This window comes from Macaca thibetana, chromosome 4, assembly GCF_024542745.1.
Source record: "Macaca thibetana thibetana isolate TM-01 chromosome 4, ASM2454274v1, whole genome shotgun sequence".
Lineage (NCBI taxonomy): Eukaryota > Metazoa > Chordata > Mammalia > Primates > Cercopithecidae > Macaca > Macaca thibetana.
Window position 1 is genome coordinate 71,143,969 of NC_065581.1, and position 21,412 is coordinate 71,165,380.

The 21,412-nt window shown below is 37.5% G+C and overlaps 1 protein-coding gene across 1 annotated transcript in view; it reads left to right on the top strand.

The window, feature by feature from the left end:
• Positions 1-21,412, top strand: part of CD109 (CD109 molecule) — a 143,046-nt gene that overhangs the window by 107,778 nt on the left and 13,856 nt on the right. The window contains exons 23-29 of the mRNA XM_050786473.1: positions 782-958; positions 11,465-11,546; positions 13,359-13,587; positions 14,598-14,763; positions 16,478-16,668; positions 17,958-18,113; positions 19,164-19,229. Coding sequence (XP_050642430.1) covers positions 782-958; positions 11,465-11,546; positions 13,359-13,587; positions 14,598-14,763; positions 16,478-16,668; positions 17,958-18,113; positions 19,164-19,229 — 1,067 coding nt within the window. The remainder of the gene's footprint in view (positions 1-781; positions 959-11,464; positions 11,547-13,358; positions 13,588-14,597; positions 14,764-16,477; positions 16,669-17,957; positions 18,114-19,163; positions 19,230-21,412) is intronic.

Sequence of the window (21,412 nt, forward strand, 5' to 3'; positions counted from 1 at the left end):
TTTCCCTTTTTTTTTTCATAATTTTTAGGATCACATTTTCACTAGGTATTTGGACTTGGCATGGTATAAGTTTTCAAGTAAACGACATAGAAGGATACTGTTATCTATACAGCTTAACAATGGCAGGGCCAAAATTAGAACTCAGCCTTCATATTTCTGAATTTTTACTATTTTTCCCTGAGTTGTGGTGTTGGGATGTGGGTAGAGGGTTTTTAAAGCATGTGTTTTGTTTAATTTTAGATTACTAACTTTGAAGAATATTCCTAATCCTTTTGATCCTGAGATTAATTGAAATAGTTGTATTTGTTGTTGCTAAATAGAACACATTGGAAAACACTACAATCCTCATTGTTTTTTAAAAAATTATTTCTGAAGTGCTTGTGGTGTATTAGTAAGAAATAAGAATAAAATTTTGTTTGCGTGAATACTACTAATAAAACGTTTCTTTCCTGTATGAGTGATGGTGTCTTACTGATCAATTCTGTACATTTAAAAAATTTTTTTTAAAAATTATTTTTTGCCTAATTTATGCCATATGCTTAACTGAGCTAAAAATGTCATCTTTCATCACACGACCTACAAGTTCAGTACCAGAGCATTGTTATTTTTTTGACCAGTCTTCTAAAAGCTTGATGTAAAGTTTCAACTGTGTTCTAAGCAGTGGAATATTCATATTGCTTCAATGACAGAGGCCTTCTGTACTCAGTGGAAGTCTCTTTGCCACCAGCAGGTAGTTGTTACTGAGTATTTACTGAATGAATTGCATGTCTTGTGCTTCCAGGAGATGTTCTCGGTCCTTCCATCAATGGCTTAGCCTCATTGATTCGGATGCCTTATGGCTGTGGTGAACAGAACATGATACATTTTGCTCCAAATATTTACATTTTGGATTATCTGACTAAAAAGAAACAACTGACAGATAATTTGAAAGAAAAAGCGCTTTCATTTATGAGGCAAGGTAAGCATTTTAGAGACCTACATTTGTTCGTAGAAAAAAATTTGTTTTTTTTTTCAGGTAAGGTTCATTCTAGACCATATTGCAAAATAGGTGGATTTTGTCTTAGGTAAGTGATGGGCTACACGGTGTTGACATGTGCAGGAAGTGCAAACAGTGGAAAGCTGTTACTGTTCTTCCTTTAGCTAACTGTTCACTCACTGCTACTAAGATGTTTGTTAGTAATGGCTTAAGAGTTAGTTTCTGGAGGGGACTTGTAGTATACTAAGGGATCTGAAATTTAAAACTCCTTAAAAATCTAGAGGAATACTCATTCATTCATTATTTACACATTTGTGGAGTGTTTCTTAGTGCTAGGATCAGTTCTTGTGCCAAAAAAACAGAGGGAGCCAGGGCCTGTCTTCTTAAGGAATTCGCTGCTCAGTGGAGAAGATGGTTTGTATGTAAACAGATGCAGTGCTGTGTGGTGGGGACCTTCTCGGTGCATTTAAAATGTCAAGCAGATGGGGGTTAGGGGAGAAATGTTTGTATGAAGAGGACCTGCTGGACTCGAGGAAATGCCATGCTAGTGAAGACTGTATCCTGAATCCTTGAAAGGTGGCAACTGTTCACAGGCACCCAGATCCTTTGTTTTGGCAACTTGTTAATAATAGCAGTTGACATGAGATGAGTGTGTCCTGTGTGGCAGGCAGTGTTCTAAGCACTTTACATCTCATACCTCATTGAAGGCTCACCATTAGTATTAGCATGATCCTGTTTTTTTGCAGATAAGGAAGCTGAGGTGTGGAAAAGTTAGCTAACTTGTCCAGGGTCATATAATCATATAGAGCTGGGATTTGGACTCTGAGCCTATGCTCTTGACATCCATACCTAGGAGGAAACAAAGAGATGTGAGACACATTTAATGATAATAGTAAAGTAAATTTGATTTTCTGAAATACTGCGAAAGCCAACCAAAAATTACAGTCTCAGTTTTTCATTTCCTTATTAGTGGACCTCTAGCACAAACTCTCCGGCTATTTATCTCTGCACAATTTGTATGATGTATCTTGTCCATCAAATTCATGAAGATTAGAAGGGCTCACACAAACTGATGAAAAATGAGGATTCACTATAATCTAAGAAAAATGTAGTTCCACACTTTCCAACTCCTATTTTTTTTTTAGTTTTTGTTTTTTGTAACAAATGGATTAAATGAAAAGTAGAGGCAAGCTATTAATTGATTGCTGATTTTTCCACAGAAGAATTAGAAAACTCGGTAAAGACGCCATTTTAATACGAGCTTTTCTTCCAGTTTCCCTTATTGTGTAGAGATTTTTTTTATTCTAAACTAATTCTATGTAATGACAGTAATAGCAACTAAGTCTGTTTAAATGTTTTATGCATGTTTCATTTAATTCTCACAAAAACTCTAGGAGTAGGTGTACCATTATTATTTCCATTTTATAGATGAGGAAATTGAGGTACAGAGAGGTTAAATAATTTACCCATGGTGGCCTGGCTTCACCGTCCACCTTGTTCCTCAGAACACTATGAGATAATTCTGATTTGCGGTGTTCTCGGGTTTTTAGAAGCAATGGGATATGATGGAAAGGACCAGGAATCGGGACAGGATGCTTGAGTATCACCACCGTGTAAGAAGTCTCACTGGAGGTTTTGATAAAATAGTAAGGGAGGAACATGGGATCCTGTAGGGAAGGAGGCACCAAAGGTTAGAATATGGAGTGTCAGATTAGACTTAAGTAAGCTATAAGGTGTTGGGTTTAAGTAGATGAGCTAGAGTCAGTGTCTGAAGATCTCCCTGGGATAGAATGGCACAGACAAAGGCTGAGTGGGAGTCAAGGGGTTGTGGGTCAGGAACAATGCAGTGTATGAGACCACAAACCAAGGGAGACCAGCGTTTAGAATCAGGGCTGAGTGTGGCCTGAGTTCTGATGTGGGGAAGGACATAGTGGTATATTTTCTCTTAGATTAGGGCCAGACCCTGCAGGCACTGTGACCAGCCCTGAAACGCAGCAGGTGGTTAGGTCCTCGGGGAAATTTGTAGAGCTCCAGCAGTTGGAATTTCCTGTATAGAGTTGCCCATGTAAAATTATCCTTGTTTATACACATTTGTGGATTGGTCATGTTTTAAATATATACATACAGGAATAACCTTTTTCAAACTTTATTATAATTAAATTTAAGTGGTATCAAGTGGTCTCTGTGGTATATTGTGTGCCATGCTAAAAACAAATGAGATCTTTACACATTGGCATAATGGCTGTAATTAAGGAGATAAGTAAAAATTATTTGGAATTATCATGATTGAACTTTGTAGCTTTTGAAAACAAGATTCCAATTTGTATTCAAGATTTAGTTTGTTTTGAAGTAGAAACTACATAGGGATTAAACTGGTGCTTTATAATTTGGTATATATTCTTTGGGATATTTTAATACAATAAGGTAAAATATTTTAGAAAATGCCACATAACTCCATATTTATATATGCTTTATGAGCTGTAACTTTGGCTAATCAAATATTAATGCTTTAAAAAGATAGAATAAATTTTACATAGCTTGAAACATGTAAGCAGTGAAAACTCATTCCTTAAAAATAATTTCAGTAGGTGTTTTAGATACTTTCGCTGTCAGCAGCCATCCTACAAAATGAATGGTCCAAATCCTCAGTATCTGTTGTTTTCCCAAAGCAGTGCTAGTCCCTCAGGTCAGTCCTGGCCAGGTAGGTGGCCAAACTGTAGTTTTTCGAAGTAACCCAGTGAGGGTCTCTACTAATTGCCTGAGATCCCTCCTCACATCTGTTGGTTGTTAGAAAGTGCAGTGGCCAGAGTGCAAAAAAAGCATCATTCTCTAAATGCCAAGTAGTCCTCCCAAGTGTTGAGGATGCTGAGCGCTACAGCTGTTAAGTAGGCGAGTCCCCCCTTGGGAGGAAGTAGATTGGGGCATAGCACTGGCTGTGGAGGCAGTCAGACCTAGGCTTGCATCCTGGCTCCCACCTTGGACCAGGTCCTTAGTCTCTCCAAGGCTTGGTTTTCTCACCTGCAAGACAGGGATAGTAAAAGAACCCGCTTGGATAATAAAAGAACTCCTTGTTTTGAGGAGTCAGTGAGATATGTCAGCATTTTATTCAACACATAATAAGTGCACAACGAATATCAGCTATATTAGAATTGGTTGCCTCTAACTAGGGAGTTAGGGGTTAATGTCAGCGAATAAATGCTGTCCATTCTCCCTCTAAAAACTGATATGAAATTCTTCTACTTCTCTCCATCCCACTGCTTATTGTTCCATACAAGCATGATTGCTCGCTGGACTACTCCAATGGCTTGCTGAGTAGTCTGTCTTTTTCTGTGTTCCCTTCCCTTCTGTACATTCTCCATATAATATGAAAGGGATCTTTGAAAACGTCAGATCTTGTCACTTGCTTGCTTACGATCCTGCAGTGGGCTCCCAGCTTCAGCCTACAGGGTCCTGGGTGACCTGGCTTGGCCTCCCTCCTTAGCCTCATCTGGAGCTGGCTGTGTCTGGAACACTTTGAGCTCCGTGCTGCTTCAGGGACATGGCGCTTGCTCTTCCTTCTCCTGGCATGCTTTCCCCCTAGATCTTTCCATGGCTGCTCCTTTTCATCATTCAGTTGATGTTTGCCTCAGAGTGGCCTCCCCTGACCACTTAGTAACTCTAATTTGTACTACTCCATTTTATTTCTTCACTTAACATTATTTAAAATTCTCCTGTCCATCATCTGTCCCTGCATTTAGAGGGGGAGCTCTGTGACAGTGGGGACCATGTTTGACCTTCATTGTATAGCTATGTGGGCACTTCAATAAATCCAGAATGGGTGAATGACTTATTATTAATATTAACATTTTTGGACTTTAGGTCCATCATCCTAATGTGAATATTGGGTCCAGAAGATCTCTGAAGCGCCCCACAATGTAGTGTGATGATCTCTGGGCACTAATGGGTCTACCTGGCCTTGGCATTCTCTTAGCAGCTAAGAAGTGTGACCAGTGATTTCCATGTGCTACTCTTTGAGCTGGTGAAGTGGCTGATGAAAGTCAGCACGGTGGAGCTTCCCAAAAATACATCATCTCACAAACTGAACTAAATTATATTTCAAAGTATTGGACAAAAGCTTCTCGGTATAATGCTTTTCATTATGAAATCAGTGTCTCATTTCAGAGTCTCTCTTTTTTCTTTTGCCATCACATTTGCCAAAGTCCTTTAAATATACCGTAGTTGTTTTTATTGTTTTAAGAAATTAAAGTAGCTTCGGTGTGAGTCATGATCATATTATTTAAATGTCATTTATGGAACAGCGCATTGTTTTACTTAAATCATGCTTGGCCCAGGAGTTCTGTAACCTAAGCTATTATTTTGTTGGTCGAAACAACAGCTACATCATTGAATGAAGTGTCTTTGCTGTCAAAAAGCAAAACGGAACCATAACATGAAAACTGTTTTTGATAAGGACTGGAAATCCTGAACCTGTTAATTGAAGATTTAAACCATTTGTTTTCCTCAGATATTTAAATCATAGTGCTTGCAGTTCAACTTTTTAAAGTGAGACTCAAACCAAGTCTAATTGAAAACATTTTATTTCCTCCATTGAAATAAAAACAAGAGAAAGAAGGCTTCAGAATTCGGATGTTGCCATTGGTCACAAGTATGGCTAGTGGCCATAACTTAAAAAATAGCTTAAAAAACCGTGATGTTCTCCCTTTCCATTTCATGTCATAGAAAGTAAGCAAGTTCATAATGATTTCTTTTAATACAGAGAATTTTTTTATCAGCTTATTACCAGAGAAAATTCTTGAAATAGTCACAAGTAGCCAACTTTACTTCTTTTATTTACATGTAATTTTGACACTTAAGGTAAATCAAGTTAAACTATGTTTAGAATGTTACTTTTTCATTTGTTTGTGAACAGTGTTTTTATCTTTATTACAATAAAGTTTGAAATTTTACATTCATGGCTATTCCAAAGAAAATTTGTAACCCAGAACAGGATGTGTCTTATCTGACCGTTTATGAAGGGCTCATGGGTTTTTATCCTAATAGCCTCTGGACTTCTCTTGCATTTCAATATTCAGAAGTCTATGAAAGTTCTGAGCATATGATTACTTTTCAAACTCAAGAGCTGTTCCTAAAATGATTATCTTATAGGTGATACTCTTATTTCTTCATAAACTTTTGGAGAGAGCTGTTTTTGCCTTTCTCATCTCTTGTGATGTAAAGTCTCCAACGTAGATGACTGCTCTGGAAAGCTGAGTTGTTGTATTAACAACAAACATTATAGACAAGTCATCAGTGTCCTGTTTTTGAGATGGAGTCTTGCTCTGTTGTCTAGTCTGGAGTGCAGTGGTATGATCTCGGCTCACTGCAACCCTCTGCCTCCCAGGTTCAAGTGATTCTCCTGCCTCAGCCTCCCAAGTAGCTGGGACTACAGGTGTGTGCCACCACACCTGACTATTTTTGTGTTTTTAGTAGAGATGGGGCTTCACCATATTAGCCAGGCTGGTTTCCAACTCCTGACCTCAGGTGATCCACCTGCCTTGGCCCCCCAAAGTGTTGGGATTACAGGCATGTGCCACTGTGCCTGGCCCTGTTTTGTTTATGGAATGGAAATTAGGCTTGATACGCTGGGACGATTTGGAGGACAGACAGCCGAGGGATCCACAATGATGCATGCTGGTTTAAGATGAGGAAGGAAACCTCACAGGAGACTCCCACAAGGAGACATATGAGTTCTCTCTAGGTTCCGAATTTCTCCCTTACTTTTTCATGGGAGCAGAGCTAGTAGTTTGGATTCTCAGTGTTATCTAAACCTGCTCAAGAAATTCACTGCAAAACAGTGATTGTCTGTGGCCTCTTCTCTGGGCTGGCTGCCTCTAGTGGAAGAATGGTGCTAGTTGTTGATATTAATGGGGAATGTTGGAGGTCAGCCACCTGAGGGGTAATTTCCATAAGCACTGATCTCATCTTCATGATCTCATCTCTGACCAGTTTCACAATATCTCATACTTGGAACTGCCGTTGTTGATGTGATCTGGGGGCGTGGAGGCACATGGTCCTCTCCTCGAGGTTGGTCTTTCTGTCACAAAAGTACCTCCTGTAGGGATTGAGGGCCTCAAACCTCTTTTCTTTTTTCTTCTTCCCTCTCCTCTCCTCCTCTCTTCTTTCCTTTTCCTCTTTTTTCTTAGATTGAGTTCATAAACTCTGGCTATCTGAAGAATTTAGTCCTTAATTGAAAATTGAGGGAGAATTCCCTGGACTCTCTTGCTGACTTTTTTGGTGAACATTAATTATTTTGCTTCTCTGTGATCCCTGGCTGCCTCTGAAAAATGAGATAGTATACTGCGTTTTTAAAGTTTATGTGAAAACTAAAATATGATAAAATGAACTAGAGTAGTGATAATGCCTATCATTTAATTTTTTCCCACTTTTGTTTATGTTTTGAACGTGTAGAACATTAACATGCTTCCAAAAGACAAACTGATTGATTTTGAGAAGTATATTCAAAAGAGTATCTCTTCTTCCCCTTTTCTTTTTCCCTACTCCTCGTTGGTAACTGTATCAGGCAGTTCTTGCATTACTATAAAGAAATACCTGAGGCTGGGTAATTTATAAGAAAAGAGGTTTAATTGGCTCATGATTCTGCAGGCTGTGCAGGAAGCATAGTGCCGGCATTTCCTTCTAGGAAGGTCTCAGGAAGCTTACAATTGTGGCAGAAGGTGAAGTGGGAGCAGGCATATCACATGGTGAAAACAAAAACAGAGAGACAGTGTTGTGGGGAGGTGCCACAAACTTTTAAATGACCAGATCTTGCGATAACTCACTCACTCTCTCAAGGACAGCACCAAGATCCAATCACTTCCTACTGGGCCTTACCTCCAACATTGAGGATTATAATTGAACACGAGATTTTTTTTTTTTTTTTTAAAAAGACAGGGCCTCTCCCTTTGTCCAGGCTGGGGCGCAGTGGCACAATCATGGTTCACTGCAGCTTTGACTTACTGGGCTCAGGTGATTCTTCCACTTCAGCCTCCCGAACAGGTAGGACTACAGGCACGTACCACCATGCTATTTTTTTTTTTTTTTGTATTTTTGTAGAGACAGGCTTTTGTCATATTGCCCAGGCTGGTCTCAAACTCCTGGGTTCAAGTGTTCCACTCGCCTTGGCCTCCCAAAGTACTGAACCTTGGCAATAAGTGAACCTTGGCGCCTGGCTTCATTTCCCCTTTTTATTACACAGAAGGTAGTATATCTAGATGTACTATTTTATACTTTGCCTTTTTCACTTCACAGTGTATCCAGGAAATTACTCTGCATCAGTTGACCGAGATATTCCTCATTCTTTTTTTCACAGCTGCATAGTACGCCATCATGTGTATGTGCCATAGTTTATTCAATCAGTCTCCAGTTTTTGGGCACTAAGATTGTTTCAGTTATGTTACAATTACAAATAATGCTGTAATGAATAATCCTCTGCATATATATTTTTGTATTGTTGGAGGCGTGTCTTCAGGGTAGATTCCTAGAACTGGAATTACTGGGTCGGGGGGTAAGGTCATTCCCCTACATGGTAGTTATACCCTTCTGAATTCCCTCTAGCAGTGGTTTCCATACAGCTCACTGCTGGTTTCCATACAGCTCACCCAACAGAAGTAGTGATCAAAATTTTGAATCTTAATGCTAATCTGATGGGAGAGAAATGGTATTCAGTGTAGGTTTCATTTGAGTTTCTCCTATTATGAAGTTGAACATGTTTTCTATATTGAAATTTGTCTTTATATTTTTGTCTTTTGTGACTCATCTCTTTTGTCTTTTATTCACTTATTTTTATAGGACTTTTTATCCTTTACCCTACTTTTTAAAAAGTTCTTTATGGCTGGGCGCGGTGGCTCACGCCTGCAATCCCAGCACTTTGGGAGGCCGAGGCGGGTGGATCACAAGTTCAGGAGATCGAGACCACGGTGAAACCCCGTCTCTGCTAAAAATACAAAAAATTAGCCGGGCGCGGTGGCGGGCACCTGTAGTCCCAGCTACTCAGGGGGCTGAGGCAGGAGAATGGCGTGAACCCGGGAGACGGAGCTTGCAGTGAGCCGAGATCACGCCACTGCACTCCAGCCTGGGTGACAGAGTGAGACTCCGTCTCAAAAAAAAAAAAAAAAGTTCTTTATATATGTATGTACATGTATGTAATAACATATAAACATACACAAAAATTGTATAATATTGATATTAGCTGTTTATCCATCTTATATGTTGCAAATATGGTCTTTTAATTTATTTGTTAAGCCTTGCTTATAGTCTTTTTTGCCTTGGAATAGTTTAAAAACTTAAAAAAAAATCAAATGCATCAATGTTTTTATTTTATTGCATCTGGTGCTTAGAGAGCCTTCCTCTACACCTATTAGAGAGTAATGCCTATTGTTTGTTGAGAGCTTTCCATGTAAACGGTGCTATACTGAGGACTTTTCTTCTTTTATCATGTTTAATAATTGGAAGAGCTCTGTGATTTACTAGGAGCCAGTGGCCTTGGAGCCAGTGAGACCTTGGCTGCTCAACTTCACTCCGTCAGTGGTGTGATCTTGCACATGGTGTCTGTATCCGCTGAGTTTCAGTCTCATTATCCGCAAAAAAGGGAATAATAATAGTGTCTATGTCAGAGGGTTCTTGTGAGAATTACCTGAGTTAATCCTGCAAAGGACTTTGAACAATTCCTGACATCTTATGAGTGCTGAATGAAAGTTGGCTAATTACTGTACCATAATAATTCAATTAGAAACATAAAGGGTATAATGTAATGCTCCCTTCTTCAAATTGAGCAAAGTTCTGTCATCACTTTAAATGTTTATATTTCTTTTACCATAAGTTTTAAATATCACCGTGAAACAGAGTATCTTGTTTTCTTTTTTTCTTTATGCATTTTGTTTTATTGTAACTTAAATCAGATACTTAAGTCTAGGGTTTCTTTTGGAAAGACTCAGGGAGAAATTTGGGACCTGAAGGTGAGAGCACATTAACCGTAATTTCAAACCATTAATGCTTATGTTTCGTTAGTCAAATAAGAATTGTGTTATAGTTCTGGATGCTTCTAAAATATGATGTTCATAAAGTCAAACTTGTTTATTACTGCAGTTCATTGGGGAATGATTTCAACATTTTACAAATGAGTATGGTTGCCCGGCTTTGCCATGGCTGTGCTGCAAAGCTCAGGCTGTGTGCCCTTCTCTGCTAATAGTGGAATCCTGTAATTTTTAGAAGGATTTTTGGCTATTAGAGAGTCGTTGATAATTCCTTGAGCTGGAAATGTTCCTGCTAATGCTTGCTTTTTTAGTGATAAGTTATTGCTGTCTTAACTTTATTTTTAGCAAGTTAGTTTATTGCGGGTTGTTTGGTGAATCCTTTAGTGTTTGGCCTATGTTTACTCACACTGGACTTTGAGATCTGTGTGCATTGCTTTGCAAATGTGAAACATCTGCTTTTTATTTGCAATCATTTATTTGTAACTATTTGCAAATATGACACATCTGCTTTTATTAATGCAGATATATAAGCCTTAACCCCCTCCCTAATTTACTTCTGTAATGATGCTTCATTGCCACCACTGAATGTATATATATGGAAACATGGAATTGCTGGGTAGGCAGGCAAGTTGGTTTTTTGGTTTACCTCAGTTGGCGATGGCCCCAAAATTTAAGAGCCACTGTCTTAGATTATTTAGCATTTCCTCCTCTGTATTGCTGGTCTAAGAATAGAAAATGCTTTTATTTTCTACTTTGGCCTTAAACTTTAATTAATGATATCCTACATAGTATTTTTCTTGTGTAGCAAACAATTCTAGATTACTAAGCATTGAAACAATTATGGTGAACACTAGAGAGTTAAATAAAAGTCTACCTTTAATTTGCTTGCTTTTGAATGGCTAGAAGTATCATCTATGCCATGGTGATCTTTAAATTTACTTTAATTTGGGATACCACAGGTTTTTTTTTTTTTTTTGAGATGGAGTTTTGCTCGTTGCCTAGGCTGGAGTGCAATGATGCGATCTGGGCTCACTGCAACCTCTGCCTCCTGGGTTCAAGCGATTCTCCTGCCTCAGCCTCCTGAGTAGCTGGGATTACAGGCATGTGCCACCATGCCCAGCTACTTTTTGTATTTTTAGTAGAGATGGGGTTTCACCATGTTGGTCAGGCTGGTCTCAAACTCCTGACTTCAGGTAATCCACCTGCCTCGGCCTCCCAAAGTGCTGGGATTATAGGCGTGAGCCACCATACCCGGCCAGGATATCACAGTTTTTATTTTATGCATTTTGCTTGAAAAGTCCTGGATTTTAAATTTCCAACAGCACTTAAAATAGAAGCTACTCAATATTAGTTCTTGGTTTGATTTCTTCTTTCCCCTCTCTGCCCATATTTCCTCAAAATGAAGTCATAATTAGAAACTTTCATCCATTACAAGTTAATGATTACTTTGAAGATCTGTCCATTTTTATGTCTTTAGGTTACCAGAGGGAACTTCTCTATCAGAGGGAAGACGGCTCTTTCAGTGCTTTTGGGAATTATGACGCTTCTGGGAGCACTTGGTAAGTGTTTTTGCCAACTGAACAAATCTGTGTCATGGAATGAAATTGACAGATATATCTCTATATATTGTAGACTGGGAGGTTACTTTTTCCTTAGTCTGACTTTAAAAAGAAATTTTCTTTTTAAAGTATTATTTTCAAACATTAACAAATCAAATGTTTTTATTTAGAAAAGATAAGTTATAAATCTTTTTGTGTGTGTGTGTAAGAAACAGAAATAAAAATACTTTATGATGATGGTGCAGCTGATAAAATCAGTTAGAAATGCCGGGTGATTGTGGCACAGCTTTTTTCTTAATCTTCCATGACTAATGCAAGTGTTGTGTTAATGGAGTCAAGGTAGTTTCTTTAAGATTTTGTGTGTGTGTGTGTGTGTGTGTGAGAAAAACAAACACTGATGGAATTAAGTATGAACAGCCAGTTTCCTCCAGACTGGAATCTCTATGTGGCTGATTTTGGATGATTAATCTCTCTTCTTGTACTTATCTTCAATTTCCTATTGTACTCAGAAAAAGATTAACTCACTGTATCAATCAGGATAGACTAGGAGTGCTGTAGTAACAACCAACCTACTCAATCTAAGCAATTAACAGTGAAGGGATTTCTTGTTCTTGCTGCCTTTCCATTGTGGTCAGCAGGGGGCTCTGCAGCTGCCAACGTGTCCACGTCTCCAGTAGGAGGCTCCAGGTTTGCCACAGCCCGGAAAGAGGAGGCTGGAATCTATAGCACTGGCAATTAGAGACTTCATCCTGAATGTATCATTTCTACTCATTTTATCCTTCTCAGAGCTGGTCACGTGGCTATGCCTAACCTCACTGGGGCAGGAAAGTGAATTCCTCTGTGTAACCAAAGTAAAAGAGAACTGGATATTATTGAATATTAGTAATGTTTACCACACGAAACTTTATATAACAGGAAACAGATCTGCTTCACATTTTCTCTTGGCCTTGGCCTGAGTCAGGATATAGAACCATAAATAGAAACCTTTTAGTGTTTTAGTGCTTGATGTTCTTTTTACCTCAGTATAGTGTTTTGTAGCAGGGACTGGCCAACTGTTCTGTAAAGGGTCAGATTTTAAGTATTTCAGGCATTTCGGGCCACGTAGAGTCTCTGTTGCATGCTCTTCCCTCTTCCTCCCTCTCCTCCCTCTTTCTTTCCTGTCTTTGTTTTTTTCTTTTCCTTCTCCTTTTAATTTGGCAGGTGGGGGCTGGGGTGGTACACACATAAACAGGCCCTGAGCTGTATTCTGCTTGAGGGCCAGATTTGGGCCAGGCAGATTTGGCCCACAGGCTGCCGTTGGCTAACTCCCATTCTATAGGAGAGAAAAATATTTCCCCCACTTGAAGTACTACAGTTTGCTTGTGAACTATGTGTACATTCTTCATCCACAGCTTTGGGGTTGAGTGAAGTGTGTCGGAGCTCTTCTTTGGTAAATATCTAGAACAGTCCAAAGATGAATAACCTTGGACAATTTATTTAACTCTGTTGGACTGTCAAATTCTCAGTCTACAAAATAATGGAGCTGGATTACATAATTTCTAAATTCCTTTTCAAATCTGAAATTTTTGAGTCAACATGGAATTTCTTGGCCAAGCTCAAGTGGAAACCAGGTCTGCCTGCTAGAGAGAGTTGCTTACCTTGTCCCTTTGCTCTTTCTTTTTTGCTTTTTTTCTTTCCTTTGTTCTATCTTCAGTGATTCCCCCTTTGGTGAATCTTCTGATGGGGAGAAAGTGTTGTTGTTTTGCTTGCTCAGTGTTATTTGATGGACCTTATAAAGTGCATTTTATGTAATTTTTTTCCCTTTTCATAAAGGTTGTCAGCTTTTGTTTTAAGATGTTTCCTTGAAGCCGATCCTTACATAGATATTGATCAGAATGTGTTACACAGAACATACACTTGGCTTAAAGAACGTCAGAAATCCAACGGTGAATTTTGGGAGCCAGGAAGAGTGATTCATAGTGAGCTTCAAGGTGGCAATAAAAGTCCAGTAACACTTACAGCCTATATTGTAACTTCTCTCCTGGGATATAGAAAGTATCAGGTATTTCATCTTTAATTTAATAAATGATAGATGGGAAACACAAGGAAGGTAGGTCTCAATGGGTCAAATATGTGTGTGGAAACTTAACAAGTTGCAATTTTACAGCACATGTGAAATCTGAATTTGAGTACTCTTTTGCTTTGCATTTTGTGGCCATGTTCCAAAATCTGAGAATAAAAACATTAACCCACTCTTTCAGAATGACTAAGAGAATTCTAAAAATGCTTTTTAATGTATGTATTGTACTTGCTATTGGTAAGATAAGTCAATACATGTTTTATCATTGAAAAAGTTAATTTCTGAGGGGAAAGAAAATTATTTAAAATTTGATAATGTGTTCTAGCAAGTTTAGATTGTGAAGGATTTTTTTTTATTTCTAAAACATCATGGAACAGTTACAATATCTGTTAATTTAGTGCTGAGAACACTCATACCCTGAAAAGTGTGTTGAATGGGCATGGATGCCTGGATGAGAATGAGTGTGCATGGAAAGGTATGCTGACGAGCTTAAGTTTGCTCCAGAGCTGTCCTGGTGATTGATACCGTTACTGCTTACTGCCTACTGCATTTTATGAGATCACCAAAGCCATTCTCTTTATTAGGCCCCCCACTATTTTCCTATTCTACTACTAGGCATGTAGAAGCTAAACTTTTCCTGAACTTAGAGCCACAATAACAGAGATCAAATATAAGAAATATATTTCTCAAGCAGTTTGCTGTTCTTGTCTGAGTTTATGATACTGAGTGGGAGAAATACTAGCAAAAGCTCTACATTTTTCTTCCAGGTAATGATACCTGTTATAAAAACTGAAAAAAAGTATTATTTTCAAAATGCATGGCAAATCTTTAAATGTCAATGATCATGGTTGATTTTCATTGCCTAGGACAAGGTCAGGTGCTTCATAGACACGGAACTTACTTTTTAAATGCATGTTTCAAAGTACTTTTTGTTTCAATATGTGGTAATGGGTTACTTTGGATAGTAAAAAATATACTTTTTTTCTTCCAAGCCTAACATTGATGTGCAAGAGTCTATCCATTTTTTGGAGTCTGAATTCAGCAGAGGAATTTCAGACAATTATACTCTAGCTCTTATAGCTTATGCATTGTCATCAGTGGGGAGTCCGAAAGCGAAGGAAGCTTTGAATATGCTGACTTCGAGAGCAGAACAAGAAGGTAATGTGCCGGGCCCACTTGAGGTTGTTATGCATTATGAAATATATAACTTACGTGAGAAAAATTTTTAGCCAGGTTTGAAATTGATTACATCTACATCTTTTGGTGAAAAGTAAAACACACAATGAGATCAGGATGGGCCTGACATGGCCACAATACTTCTGGTCTCCCCAGAGTTTTTTTCTACAGAATTTCAGGGCTCAGTGTCTCTTTATTCTAGATATGTCATGCCCTATGTCACTTACCCTTTGAGTGTCTGATACCATTTCAGGTTTGGCAGCCTTGTAGTTTTCCAAGACCTTGGGTTCTGGAGAGACTTAGGTTCAAATTCTGGTTCTGCAAGTTACCTTTATGAGGTTCGGTTTTATCAACTGTACAGTGGGAATAACACCTATTTTAGAGTGGCTGTGAGGATTAATGTGCAATGCTGCTGCATAGCAAATGCTCAAAAATAGGAACGAAAATGCTAATTAAAAGAAATGTGAATACCAAAAAACGCTGCTAGTAAGTGGATTATGTGTATTTTATATATGAAGTAGACAGGGATCCAGGTGCGTGTGTGTGTGCGTGTGTAAGAAACAGAGAGAGATGTGAGTGGGTTGGCAGAAATAAGATAATGTCCAGTGATTCAAATTTCTGTTAATTCAAGAAGGGATAATTGTGGAAAGTGTTTAGAGGCTTCTTCTGAGACTGTAAAATATATTGTATTAACAGTAACTTAGATTGAATCCTTGTTACCTATTCCAAAGCTGGGGACTGGAAGATTATCGCGTAGAGGCTAAAGCAGTCTTTGACATTTTTTCTTGTCTGCTTGGCTAAGTGGTAGTTATGTAGTATTCTACCTAAGTGTAGTCATCATCTAAATAGTAATATTTGAGAGAGGGCACCAAGTGGGATGGTCCTCTGGGGGCTAGAGCAGAATTATCTCTAGGAAGGTTGTTGAGTTAGCTGGGGTTCCTAATTTTTTTCTTGGGGGCTTGAACCTCAAACTCATAACACCAACCTTCAGATAATGAAAATAGGAGAGTCTTCCCAGAATAGTAGAGCTAGTTAATGGCAGATTCCCAGAATAGGATTCTTTTCAATGTGTCCTAAAATATTTTGGGGATGGCCTGGTCAGATAAGTAATGTATATTATCTTCTGGAATATATTATTTTTTTCCTTTTATTTATAGCTATTTAGCCTTGAGCCAAACGTATGGAATTTCTCTTAGGAAAATTATTTTCATGAAAACATCCTCAAATGTAGGCAATGGGAAAAGGATGAAAATTTATAAATATATATGTTGAGCATCCCTAATCCAAAAATCTGAAATCCAAAATGCTCCAATGAGCATTTCCTTTGAGTATTATATCAGTGCTCAAAAAGTTTCAGATTTTTTAGCATTTCAGATTTTGGAATGTATGTATTCTGTAAATATTCCAAAAATTCAAACATAACAGAAATTGGACACACTTCTGACCCCAAGGTTTTTGGATAAGATGTACTTAACTTGTAGTAGTTTAAAAAAGTGACACATAGGCACATGTATACATATGAATGTGTGTGTGTGTTTGTGATAAATACATGTTTGGCATAAATAAATACATGTATACAAATAGATGTATTTTTATGCTAGTTAAGCACAACTTGGACCAGAGTAGGAATATTTAATTGTATAAAATGTAATTTTTCTGGATAATTGATCAGAATGTTTTTATTTTTCTCTTGTAGGAGGCATGCAATTCTGGGTGTCATCAGAGTCCAAACTTTCTGATTCCTGGCAGCCACGCTCCCTGGATATTGAAGTGGCAGCCTATGCACTGCTCTCACACTTCCTACAATTTCAGGCTTCTGAGGGAATCCCAATTATGAGGTGGCTAAGCAGGCAAAGAAATAGCTTGGGTGGTTTTGCATCTACTCAGGTGAGAGATGATAGTTTTTTCCCTTTAAACTATAATATATATAATATATATTTCTTGTTAGATATATTTTATATATCTAATAAAATATAAAATATATTTTATCATATAATTATATATAAAATTTATATTAAAATTATGTAAAAATTTGTATATATAAAATTATATATAATATAAATATTTAATATAATAAAATATAAAAATAAAAATATAGTATATATTATAATATATATAAATTATATATCATGTATTAAAATATATATTTAAGAAAGTATTTGGTTGCATTTTTTCCTTGATTTCTTTTTTTTTTTTTTTTTTTTTTTTTTTTTTTTTTTTTGAGACTGAGTCTGGCTCTGTCGCCCAGGCTGGAGTGCAGTGGCCGGATCTCAGCTCACTGCAAGCTCCGCCTCCCGGGTTTACGCCATTCTCCTGCCTCAGCCTCCCGAGTAGCTGGGACCACAGGCGCCCGCCACTTCGCCCGGCTAGTTTTTTGTATTTTTTAGTAGAGATGGGGTTTCACCGTGTTAGCCAGGATGGTCTCGATCTCCTGACCTCGTGATCCGCCCGTCTCGGCCTCCCAAAGTGCTGGGATTACAGGCTTGAGCCACCGCGCCCGGCCATTCTTGATTTCTTAAAATTACTTTGTAGTTTCAAAGTTTAGTAACTTAAGCAAAAGGCTAAATTCACTGATTTTAATTTTTTTCTCCTCATTATTATGAACTTTATATCTGATATTTATATGGAATAAACCAGTTCCCCATTTACATTTGCCATTTTTCATCTGTGGTAACTGATACAAGAGTAGATGTTCAGTTCCATATAGCAAATATTTTCTATTTTCTTTTCTTCTTTTTGGAAAGGAAAAACTGGAACTTTTAATTTATTGATAATATGTTCATTTATGTGCAAAATTGAGTGGGATTACAAAAATGCTACTAGGATTAACAAGTGAGTTTAGTAACATTGTGGTATAAAAAATCAATGTTCAGAAATCCATTGTATGTATATATGAGCAATGGAAACTCAAATCAAAGTAGCATAAAATGTTAACTATTTAGGGATTAATCTGACAAAAATCAGTAAGATCTGTACACTAAAAACTATGAAACATTTCAGCAAACATTTTCTGAGCCTCTCCTGTACTCTAGGCCAAGGAGATTCAAATATGAGTCAGGGAGCATTCTGCTGTGAAGGAAGGTGGTTGAATGTCCAGCAACAAAACACTACTAAATTTACTCTTTGAAGACCTTGACATATACTTATATGTACAAATGTTTTTTTTCCCTCAACAGGATACCATTGTGGCTTTAAAAGCTCTGTCTGAATTTGCAGCCCTAATGATTACAGAAAGGACAAATATCCAAGTGACTGTGACGGGGCCTAGCGCACCAAGTCCTATAAAGTTTCTGATTGACACACACAACCGCTTGCTCCTTCAGACAGCAGAGGTGTGCACAAGGGGCAGTTATTTAAAAATCAGTGTAGACAATTCTTTATGCTGGAATACTGCTTTATTTGTAATCTGTTGATTTCAACAAAGACTTGTTTCCAGAGCTCTGTAGAGGAATAGGGAGAAATGGTGCCCTCCTTTGGTTGAATTTGCTGAGCTCTGGAAGGGCAGGGAACTTTGGAAAGATTGGTGGAACAGGAGAAAACACGGGCACTGTAACATTGAGAAAGGAATGAACATAGAACCCTGTTGCGTTTCTGTTCTTCATAGGCACTGTGCTAGATTACTTTACATATTCTATTGCATTTACTTCTCAAAGTAACTCTAAGAAGTAAGTACATTTATCCCTGTCGTACATATGATAAAACTGAGGCTGAGAGAGGTTAAGTGACTTGCTCAAGATCATGTTACTAGTAACAGTTGAGCTAGGGTTTGAACTCATCATTCCAAAGACCATGTTCTTTTCAGCTGCTCCACATGTCTTCTTAGGAGAATTGATAGAACCAGTATTCTTACTTTAACTGGAATAAAAGAATATGCTAGTTCTTAACTTTATTCCCTTGATAAATTTGTGGGAGGTTGAGTACAATGGATGAAGGTGATAACTTCAATTCTGGAAAGTGAGGAAGAGTGGTGATGATAAAGGAAAAGAAGGAATAAAGTTAGGCACAGTCATAGACAATGTGTTATTGTGCTCCTGGGAAAGCCAGGGGATTAAGCCTTGATTAAGGGAGGTCAGGGGAGGGAGATGACTTTAGTTTGTTGTCTTTTATGCTTCAACCCCAATAGGAGGACAGACTTGTCAGTAGCACTAATGTGCCCTCCCATGAGCAGAGGTGAGGGAGCTTGGGGAGTGTGCACTTTTCCTTCCATCACCTTGCTTACCTATTTGACCCATAGCTTTTGATATGTGAGACAGTATAAAGCTCTTAGTGCTGTCAGTGATTGCTTCTGCTCCTAATGAGGGATAGGACTGATATGTTGTGCTACTTGGAAGGATCTACATATGGAAAATTAGCCTCATTCACTTTTTTTCACCTTGATTCAGCTTGCTGTGGTACAGCCAACTGCAGTTAATATTTCCGCAACTGGTTTTGGATTTGCTATTTGTCAGGTATGTAATGATGCTTATTTTTTTAAGTTAAATATGACTTTTTATAATAATTATTTGGTTTGGGGCTTTGCTAAATCTTAGATAACTTGAATATAATTCTTAATAATTTACATCTATGACTTAAGCAAGATATATCACTGTCTTTAATAAAAAGTATTAGAGATGTTGCCAGCCAGTGAATAGAGAGCAATTATATAGATTGATTTTCTATTTGAAAAATATTTCTTGGATATTATTTGCTTTTTGAAGTGAGGGTTAATGTCCTCCAATGTGATTCCTGATAACAAATACATGTTTTACTTACAATTTCTTAATATTCATCTGAGAATATGAAAGTCAACATGGTAGAATTATTGACTTGAGGGGAGGAATTGTGTCCCTTTAAAATTAATAAAATCTCATATAATAGTAAATATAACAATTAGAGCATAATTATGTTCAATCCTCTGGTACAGAAAGAAAATCTAAAGAAATCTACATTTTTATGGTACAGCGGGAGCTACAATAAAAATGGAAGTAGTATGAAAAATACTGAATAAGATAATCATTACACTAAATAGTACATAAAAATATTGAGGACTTTAAAATCATCTCATTAGAACCTCAAGATAATATGTGATAGGACCAAAAATGGTTGCGTGCTTAGGTAGAAACAAACAACCAAACAACCAAACAAAAACACTGAAACACTTACTGAGAAAGGAAAAAAATGGCTATTATGGAGAAAAAGTACTTTTTTCAAAAACCAGCACTATCATTCTAGTTGAGAGAGCAGATATACTTGCTGAGTAGGGCAGGTATACCTTGCTAAGTAGGTATAATTTAGAAACTTCCAAATAATTCTAAGATTATTTTGCATTACACTCAGAATACAGTACACATTTTTTAAAACTAAAGGAAAAATGATCACAGTGAAAAGGAATGGTATTTAGTGAAAAGGTCAGAAAGAGAAAGTAAACAATTTATTTCGATCTTTACTAACAAAGACCATGGGAAAATTCTCATTCTCAAACTGTCTTGCAATCCAAGAGTAAATCTAAAAGTAAATATGCTGTGTATTCTAGATAAAATTGAAAAACTATATGTACTTAAATCACCAAGTTGGTTGGAATTCATTTTTGATAAACCAAATGTAGAGAAATTACTGAAACCAAGTGATGTTTTACTTGAGGCTTGAAGCACACAGGGGTGAATGTGGTACTTGCTGGTCAGAATGTTCATCAATCCCATGTCAATCTCAAAATGCAGAAAACAAAAGGAAGGAACCAGTAGGCACTTCTCATGAGGGAGGAAAAAAAATTACAAAGAAGTTGGACACCCAGAAATGGGTATTGAGATTTCTTACAGTTGATATTTTTATATGTGCTCTGGAAAAAGGAAGGCAAAGAAAACTCATGAGTTTGTAGTAAATATTACCCTCTTTGGGTAATAAAATATTAAACTGTTGGAAATAAACTGCAAGATCTTTTAAAGTTCCCTGAGTGAGCAGTTGAGCTTTATTGCCAAATGTAAACCCTAATACTTAGTTATGGATGGGCATTAATTATGACCCGAGAGACAAATAGAGTAGTCCTTGTTTGTTTCCTGATAGCATTGGTCTCTAAAGGGATAATTGCATGCCACTGAAAGGGGAATGATGGAAATAATAGAGAGCATCTCTCCAATTTTATGAGACTATTCTTCAACTGCTTCAGGAATACTCTATAATTTAATCGTTATACTTTAAGGAAGAGTTGACAAATGTCCAAAGTAAGATAACCAGAAGGATCAAGTGGATGACAGATTATATGAGTTTGGATTGTGGCAGAATAAGAAGACTGCAACTTCTAGATTTGAAAAATGAAGGCTTAGAGGATTTTTTTAAGTGTGCAAATCCATGAGGGACATTAGATGTTAGTTCTGAGGTGTGTGTGTGTGTATGCACATGTGCATATGTGTATGTGTGTTAGGTATAAGTTAAAAGAAAACACAACCTTACAAAGTAACAGTAAGCTTTACGAACCTTGTTATAAAAAAGGGGATGAGGTAAAACATTTAAGTAGATTGCAATCCATCCGGGGATGAGACTGGACTAGGAAGTTTTGAGTACGTGCCTAAGCTTCTGATTTAGGATCCCTTTGAGAAAGACGCAGGTCCTCAGGCTCTCCCATTATGTCTACAGCACCTTTAACATCAGTGGTGGG